The sequence below is a fragment of the Trachinotus anak genome, unplaced genomic scaffold, assembly GCF_046630095.1.
Source record: "Trachinotus anak isolate AG129_WGS33_773 ecotype Australia unplaced genomic scaffold, CSIRO_AGI_Tana_v1 ptg000021l, whole genome shotgun sequence".
NCBI lineage: Eukaryota > Metazoa > Chordata > Actinopteri > Carangiformes > Carangidae > Trachinotus > Trachinotus anak.
In genome coordinates this window covers 3,548,562-3,558,039 of record NW_027273872.1, presented here as the reverse complement: position 1 = coordinate 3,558,039, position 9,478 = coordinate 3,548,562, and the positions used below count along the sequence as shown (strand labels likewise).

The window sequence follows — 9,478 nt, the reverse complement described above, 5'->3', positions numbered from 1 at the left end:
CTACATGTAAATCTATTGTCAAAAAAATCACAAGAAACTGAACAACAGCTGGAAACACTTCAGAAAACAAGTACCTCTTACTCCTGCAAAGGTTTTTTAAAGTCATTGCATATTTTAAAGAACTGCTCTCCTGTCTGCAGGCGTACACCACAGTAACCATGAGAACTGACATTTGAAGTGACATGCTCCTTTGGTTTTAGCTTTTCACAGCACATTTTGGTCTCACTTTGGACTGCAATCCATCTTTCTGAATTACTGTAGCAGAGAAACAATTGATCCAATCTTTTTAGTTCTCTGTATATTCCTGTAAGAGGCTTCATTCCACAGAGGCAGAAAAACAGATTGGAGATGGACTCAAAAATGGATCAAAATGGTTCCTAAAAACTGTGAAACATTTGTATCACATCCAAAACAATTCAGGTGTTTTCTGTCACTCTGTTTCCGCCCCAAAAGGGCAGAGAGGTCAGGGAACGTACCTGTGCCAGAGTAAAATAAATCATTGGCAGGCACAGACTTCAGGTCAAATAATCACCCCTCCGATAATGCATGTCCATGGAGAGGGCTGGCGAGATTCATTGCTGTGCTCCTGCTGACAATAATGGAAGCTTTCAAAGGCCACAGTCTTTAATTTCTAGTCCCTGCTATCAGCGTTTTTATCCTCCAGAGAGGAGGAGGTCAACTGCCCCTGTTCCACAGCCCCAGAGCCAGCATCCTGGGCATTAAGGGCTGAGAGAGGTGGCTGAGGTCATGCTATGATTGCTGCTGGAGATGGCAGGCTGAGGGGTCCTGGGGCTCATCGAACCCTTCTCAGACAAAGAGGCTTTACAGAGCAGCTCCCAGGTCAGTTTTATCAGGGCATCACTAATGGTTATGATATGATCTGTCTAGCATCACTTCCAATTAAAGCTGGCTGGGGGAATGTGGCAGCCGCTGCTCCTCATCTCACTGAGGACTCAGTAGTGTTCAGTGAATGTCGACTATTGTTTGAGCAACTAATTTCAGTGGCGATCAAAGTTCCATTGTGACTACCACAAAGAGAAGAGGCCACTGGCCAGGCCTATTAGATATGTAGTTGTGTGGGGGAGATAGAGAGGGTAATCAGTCTTCTTACTGATAGCAATGACCAGCCCACTTCTCACTGTGACAAAGACCAACCTCTTCAACATAATATAAAGCTATAACAAAAGGTTATTCTTCTTGTTTAGATGGCCTTGCCTTTCAGACAGGAAAAAATACATCCATGAAAATCTTCATAATTTCTACAAACTTTCTCTTGCCTTACATTGTAGTCTTGAGCTAATGTCATATTCTAAGACCTCTCCACTTTCAAATGACTGTGACTGCAGCAAAGCCTTAATGTCATCCACAACGCAGCAAGGACCTCAAATCTCCACCCAGACTGGGACCTGTGCAGATGTGGTGTGAGGACAGATGCAGCTCTGGGCTGACTTGTTTTCTCTCTGGCAGTGATGATAATTATCTTGCTTATAGGTGTGGATCTGTGGAACAAAGCATTATCTGTTTGGTAACTGGTCTAGAGAGGAAATAAAGGAACATGGTTGAGGAAACTGCCCAAAGGCTACAAAGTAATTGCACTTTTATTTGAATATACGTAATAGTTATAAATTTGCAAGTTTGAGTGAGAGTTAGAAAGAACAGCTGTCAAAGTAAAAACTTCTTTTTCATGTTTGACCAAACTTCTCTACTTTGTGGCTCTGAAGTCTTGACCAGTTCACCTGCTTCTCTGTGGAAGAAAATTAGAGTAGAGATGTGAGCCTGAAGTGCCCAAAGTCAGTGTCTCATTTGCATGTCTGAAATAAAATGAATCTGGCAACTTGCAGTGGACCAGGGGGAGAAGACCAGGGAGATACTGTATTTGTGGGTGAAGTCAGTGAAATAAACAACCTCATATGGTGCCATTGGACTTTCCAGCTACATCAGATAACAGATAAAACTAAATTGGCCAATTATTTTGTAACTACAGACAAAAACAAGGGCTCCAAATGCCCTTAAAATTTACCATTTGAGATCACATCAGTGGAGTGAATTGTTTTATGATCCTTTTTGGTAAATTCTAATTTTCAAAGGTTGCAACAGGGTTTGCAAGGTTTGGTACAGAACTTTACTTTATCAGACGCTTGGTTGTCACCTAATCCCATGGTGAACCTCCACCAGAGGTTAGTGAATAGAGAAGTTGGTCATAATGAGGCAGGAGCAGCTGCAAGCCCTTTTGATAGAATGAGGTCACTGGAACGACAAAGATCAGTGCGCCTGATTGGGGGATGGTTGAAGGGGTTTCACTCAAAAGAGTAGGCAATGAACTATTTTGTATTGAAGGAATGCTGCAAGCCCTCCTGCTCTTTTTCAATGCATGTCTGCATCAGAAATAAATCATTTTAATTGTTCTCTGATTCCCCCTCTCACCATTTTGCAAAATGATAATTGAAACATTAATAGGATGTTAATAGGATGTGTGTCCTGGTAACCTTTGATATAAATCTCACTGTAATGGAGAATAGTCTCCGTGACCACCGTGAATCAGGAGTAATTAAATATGCGTGGGCAAGCACCATTTCAGGGATTTACAAACACGGTTTGTGCATTGCAAGTGAGGTTTGACCCAGGGGGATGCTGCTGATTTGGAAGGCGAAGTTTTCCACAAATAAGCTTGAAAGAATAACTGCAACATTCTGCGACTCTCCTATTCCGTCAGTGTTTCAGGTTAATGATAATGAGTCTGGTTTCTTTAAAATGGATTTTAAAATGCTTACTTTGCCCTTCAGGTGGAGGCAGGACTGTACCATCGGTTCAGGCGAGTTTGTTATGGGGACCCAGGGGTCTAAACACTACTGAAAGGGCATGAGTAATTCATATGAGTAGAGCAGGGCTGGAATAGTGGTATTGCCCAAGAGAAGAGAACTTAGCTGGAAGAAACAAGATCCTCCTTATAGACTAATGGATGTGTTAGCAAGTGCGCTTTCAGACCAGCTTTCATGTTGGCTCCACCAGCGGGTAAAGAGGGAACGGCAAATTAATTATAGAAATGAAGCCAACCTCCTTTCCTTATCATAGAGGGCAGCTGTGTGGCAGCTGTGTTTCTTTTTTCTTCTTCTGTGACTACAGCGCAGGAATGTATCCTGTTCTACATCTATTCTCTGCTTCTCTTCATCAATCCATACAAACTTACTCAAGAGAAAGATCTGCCGTGTATGGAGGAGGTGCAAAGTGGTGCCGTGATTGAGTGAGAATCTCGGAGAAATTGTTATAATCTGCCAGAGAGTCAGGCTCTTTCTTACCTTTCAATGTATTTCACAGCTTTCAGACGCTTCCACTCAAAGTTGACTAATAAATCAATATTTCAAATGGAAGCTGGTGTTGAAATGACATCATACTGTTGGCTGTGAAAGCACATTAACCACTAGCCATATGAATCTCAATGACAGGCTACATGGTCCGCATCAGTGTCTGGATTGTAGTATAGTGTAGTAAACATTTGAGATGTTAAATGTCTTAAAAATGGCTTGTGTGACCCACTCTAGCAAATGAAAAGAGCACTGCCATCAGAAATAGACACTAACATACTCTCACCTCACATGTTCGAAGATTCCCTGAGGTCTGCTTTGGAAATAATGGGAAAGCGCAACAGTGAATGCATCGAATATTAATGCAGAGCTGAAGCCTGGCTTGTCTCAAACTGTTAATTTCCATTTTATCATGACAAATAGAATAGACATCACTCCACATGTTGTCATGCTGTTTTCAAGACCAGTTCTCAGGCATGCACATCATATTTCACATTATAAATAGAATATTAGATTGTAAATTATGGCGAGGCATAGTTTCTCCTCCTTTGCTGACTTATAAATTAGTTGATTAACGGTCGTTTCAATCCATTTTTTTTTTTTTTTTAGCACAGCCATGAAATCAGTTTGTGAAACAACTTAATTTCCAGTGGCCACACAGGCAGTTAACCAGCTCACAAGATTGTTGGCTCTCACATAATCCCATTTGTGATTGGTACATTACTCCATGACTGCATATGTTTATAGTTACTTCATGTTGTGATTCAAGGCTACAGGACTATCTGTCATTGTGAGTGTCTAGTGGGAACCAACGCTAACATTAGCAACCAAGGTGAACTAGCTCTATTTTCCCAGTTAGCCAAGCTTGCATTTTCCATTGTCCAAGTAAAATACAAACTCAACAAAATAATGGCTCCTTCCAAATGTTATTGTTGTAAAGGGACAGACTGTTATTGCTTATGGTGCATAACCACTGCATTGTAAGTAAAAAAGGGGAAAAATGACTGGATACTGGATCACACTACTGGTGCTTGTTCACTTGAATGAATATAGCCAAAATAGTTTTCTAGCATCCAGGTTTGTGTCCATGTCGTGCAGCACACTGCACATGTGCACACGCATTACATCGGGATGCATCACACAGATAAATATACCTTTTCTAGACTTAACTGGGGATTTTTTTCATTGCAGTACCATGGGTGGCTACTGGGCTATGTGTGTGCGTATATATATATATATATATATATATATATATATATATATATATCCATGGTGTCTCCTGGGGAGGCCGGCCCTCAGATGTCAGTCAAACGCTGGGAAGCTGTTCCCTGAGAAGCCTGAAGCTTCCACACAGTTTCCACTCGTCCCAAATTGGTTTTATCCTCCTGTGAAAAACTGAAAATCATTATACTAAATAACACAAAAAATGGAGAGAATTCTGATTTCACTTCAACTTTAAAACTGAGCTGAGTAAAGACAAGGAAACAAAGCAGAGAACATTTAATAGTTTAATTATAAGCTGCTGTATACATTCAGTGATTATTCCGATTTTCATGTTGCCAGAAGCCATGGGTGAGACCAGCAAAACATTCAGCTACAAGATCTAGTTTGTTGTATGCAATTTGTCCATTTTCATTCACATTTTTCCACATTGTACATAGTTTACTGCAAAGCAACATAAAACCACATTGCTGATGTGCAACACGGTTCTTCCAAGACCATAGTTCATTCAAACACAATTCCACCCAGTCTGTTGTGTGGTGCTCGTAGGAGGGGAGAGCCCTGTTTATACCACTCTGGTCTCAACCTTATCCTTCAGATCAAGTGAACACAGATGGCAAAGGGTGACAGGAGTGCTGAGCAAAGCTATACTGCACATCCGAGTGCCCTCAGCTGAAGCTGAAAAAGTCTAGTTTAAACTCGATTGGGCCCGATAGGAAAGCGACTCATTAGATATAATAGGTGGAACTTGTTACCAGCTTAAAGAACACTGGGAGCCGTTCTTTCTCCTCCTTAGATACTAAGATTAAGCAACATCCTGCGATCTTTAAGGTTTTGTTTATATCTTTTTTGGTTTCTTTTGCTATCTCACTCTAAGCTCATTGAACTGACACACTAATGTTGGTGCTGAAATCGCTTTTTTTTGTTGTTGTTTTTTTTTTTTTTGTCTTTTTACATTTTCTAGTAGCCCACACAGAAACTTGATGGCACAAGAACTGACCAATAAGAAACTCTTTACAACAAGGTAGACTGCAAGTCAACAGTTGCCAGGGGTCACACAGTAAACAAAAAAATAATCCAAGTTCATTTTGAAAATAAAAAAAACAAATCAGGTTCAATATAAAAGCAAAAGACAAATGAACTAAAGCAAGTTAATTTCAAGTATAACTTACTCATAAAATAACTACACAGCATTAAATATTCTCATTATACATTTTTAAATTATTTATAAAATATATTTTGGCATATATGTTTTTTTTATTTTTGTGTTTGTGTAACAAACGCTACTGTAGCTTCAGTTTAACACCAATGTTTATTTGTTTTTTCTCTTGAAACAAAACATTAAAGGGATTGTCACATAACAACAGGTTATTAAAAATGATAATAGTAAACCCTATACAGAGTTTCACATAGCAAGACATGAGTGACGATCCCTTCTATCCTAGCCCCATAGTCAAAAGTCAAAAAAAGTACAAGACCAGAGCACAAAGTTCTAATTCGTGCTCCACTGGCTACAATCAAGGTTGGGCACAGGAGATTTCAAAAGCAGAAGTCTTTTTTTTTTTCATACAACTCAATTTGAACACAAGGATCTGTCTGTCCCTCCTCCAGTGTTCAGAGCGGCTGGGCAGATAGTGAGAGTTCATTTAGCTCCATCCGTGATAAAATATAAATACTGTAAAGACCTCACAGTCTGATGACACTAGGATGTCCTCAGGGATTCGCAGAGAGCGTTTCTCTTATTAGGCAGGGAGAGGAGCAAATGAGACTGAAAGGCCTCCCTTCCCTTCTCCTGAATGCACTGAAAACTGTTGAAGTAAATTGAGGATATTTTTAGCTGAATCCTGTGTATGTCTGTGGTTGTTTATTACACTGATGGAGCTCACTATACAAAGGAACAAAGAGCGATTTTGGCAGCTAGAACAAACTGCAAAACCAAAGAAGGCAAATATCAGTTTGTGATACAAAAGTAGTTCAAAAGGCATTAACTGTACTTATGAATTGGCACCTCAGGTGTCCAAACATGTAGTGTCCTGCTTTGGCGCAAGGGCTGGAGAGCTCCACTGGCCATGTCCATGCAGTCAACAGTAACCTGCCTGTCCACAAATTGCAGACTGATAACAAGAAAACTGAACAAAAAGCAAACAAGGAAAAAGTACTGCGACTACAACAAAGCCACATCCACTACCTTGGCTTGAGCACACAACTAGCTGCAGCATACTACAGTTCATCATCGCCAGCCCGAGCTGGTTCTTCAATATTGTATACTGCAAATGGGTGTGTCTCTCTACTTCCACAGCCGGACTTTCTTCTGTGTACACACAGCTATTGCGGGGTATATATATGTGAGTTTACACTGTATGTGTGTATGCATGTTGGTGTGTGTCGTAGAGAAGCTCGCTAAAGCACAATGTCCTTCAGGCGCTTGCTGCTGGGGGATTCCTTGTCTCGGCCATCGTGGAGAAGCGTGTTGATCTCCCTGACAGCCGGCTCACTGTCCTTCCCCTCCGGCTGCCGCAGCAGGCTGTGGTTGGCGATTCGCTCCGCGTCGCGGCATTTCAGTGTGTTGTAGGCAGATGACGGCTTGGACATCGGGCTCTTCAGGTGCACAGGGGAAGTGATGGGGCTGGCTGCCTCGCGACCATTGCCAGCTTCACGAACAGCCCCTCCATTGGCCTTGGGGCTACACACCTGAGACTCCTGAGTCCGCTTTCCCTTTATCTCTCCCCGCTCCACGTCCTCAGGCCCATCCTTGCCGAAGGTGGCAAAAGTCCTCTTGGTGGTGCCATCCTCGTAGTGGGGCACATCCACTGTGGTGGCCTCGATAGACAAAGCGATGACATTACGGCTGTGCTCGGGTGACTTGGCACGCGCTGGGATTGGGACGCGAGGCATCCAGCAGCGGTCAGAGTGGCCTAGGATGCGACACTCATCCTGGCAGTGAAAGCCCTCACTGGGATCTGTTGGGGACAAAGAGAAAACATGATTGTTAGCTCTGTCTGTAAAAACAGCTTGACTGAACTTTTATTCTCATTTGCACACAGATCTCATAATGTTCATTCTCCCACATGGCTTTCAGTTGATTTTGATATGCCAAGTCTGTGGTTGAATAAAAAGAAAAACTATGCTGCGTTTTGTTTGAATTAAAACAGCCCACAAGTTAAACAGTAGTGAATGATTTGGTTTGACTTGTATTGCATTCCTGCATCTGCTCAAGACTGCAGTCCTGTTAACACTACTCACTGATAACTAGAGCTGGATGTTTGGGCCACTTCTAATACGCCAATTAAATTATGTATTGTTAAATCAAAAGTCCATTTGCAGCTCCTGTATAATTGTGTTTTCTGTAGCAACACTAGACGAAAGGCAGGTTTAAACAGTGCAATCAGATATCTCAGAGAGGCGCACCAGACGAGTTGCGGTGTTGTTGCCTGGTTCATCTCTCTCTCCCTTTCTGTCTCTGTCATCTGGCGCCGAGTTATAAATATGTAATGATGTTTAACGCTGGAGTAAAAAAAAGGTTTGTCTGAGTCTGTATGACTGCACTCTTTCGTACTTTGTTGTGTTCGAGGGAGAGGACGTTGAACACAATTTCTGCATCGTCAAAAAAAGTGTCAGGGTTTCTTCTGCTGTAATTTTTGTTTTCCTGTTTGGTATTAATTCATATATACACTTTCATTGCTAAAAATCTGCAGCCAATGCTAGAGAGCTTCTAAATCTGTGAATCATTTCATTTGTCTTTCACTGGTCTAAAAGAAAAAATGTTGGCCATGATAATAAAGATTAGTAGAACAACCTTTTAAAATGACTCAGCGCTTGAAAACATAACAATTCATTTCCCAAAATCTCTCTTTGCCACTGTGCTGTTGTGTTTTCCACCAGCTCCGATCTTGAGAGCGAACTTGCCACACAGATATGCAATGACACATTTCTGAGCTCCCTCACTGCTTGTTTCACTTCTAGCAAGAGCCATCCTCCGTTCCTCAGGCCCAAGGTGACAAGAGAGGATTGTGAGAGGGATTGCAATCGACCCAAATGCATACGTTTACATCTGGCAATCGCAGCTTGACAGATCACCTAATTAAAATCACTAATGATCTGTTTTTCTCCCCTCTTTCCTGCACTCGTGAGAGGCACCTCTGCTTAGGCCCTGGGGATCGATATTTAAAGATTGGAGACAGGCTTTTCAGGGCTAGATATGCCAGAGCTGTTTCTCATAAAGTATAATCTGATGAGGCTGACAGATAACATGGTGACTAAATGACTGAATGAATGAGTAAAGGGTATCATGAGCTGTTTGAACCCAAATACGGGAAGTGGAGTTCTGGAGGACTCATCTTGCCTGAAGGCAGAAAACATAAACACCAGCACCAAGACTGCAGATGATGAGTGACCAGTGTCCACATGAATGCTTTATAGTGAGACGGAGGCGACACAGAATTATCCTCTTTTCATCATGCCTGTCTGAATGCACACACAAAGACACACACTGACATACACAGACATGGCATTCTCTCCAGTAAACGCAGCGTCAGACACTCCCTTCCTTACAAGGGACAGCATTGTAATAAGCGTAGTCTACACTTACAACACTCCTGTCATCATGCAGGATTCCTTCAGGGTGAAAATATTAACATTATAAAATATCATTACATACTATTATCCACATTTTCCATACTGCAGCATTTTATAAAATCGCTGTAGTTAAAATCATTTGATGAGGCTGAAAGGCAAGAATGAGCAAACTGAATATATTTTCCACCAGTTGCACTCCTGCATGTATGTAAATTTGCATGAATGCTGATTGGTCCAAGGAACTACACTGGCAGCAATCAAGGAGACAAAAGGCATGAAGCTGGAGGTTTTGTTGAAACAGAAGGGATCCAATCAGACAGTAATAATGTAATCACAACACAAAGTCTTTACCAGGTACTGGGAACATGATGGGGCGTGAT

The 9,478-nt window shown here is 41.6% G+C and overlaps 1 protein-coding gene across 2 annotated transcripts in view; it reads right to left on the bottom strand.

The window, feature by feature from the left end:
- Window positions 1–4,797: 4,797 nt before the first annotated feature.
- The window catches only part of pcdh19 (protocadherin 19), a 54,653-nt gene continuing 49,972 nt past the window's right edge, over window positions 4,798–9,478 (bottom strand). For both annotated transcript variants that reach the window (XM_071457958.1, XM_071457959.1), the window contains exon 5: window positions 4,798–7,483. In XM_071457958.1, the coding sequence (XP_071314059.1) occupies window positions 6,924–7,483 (560 nt within the window). In that variant the 3' untranslated portion in view covers window positions 4,798–6,923. The remainder of the gene's footprint in view (window positions 7,484–9,478) is intronic.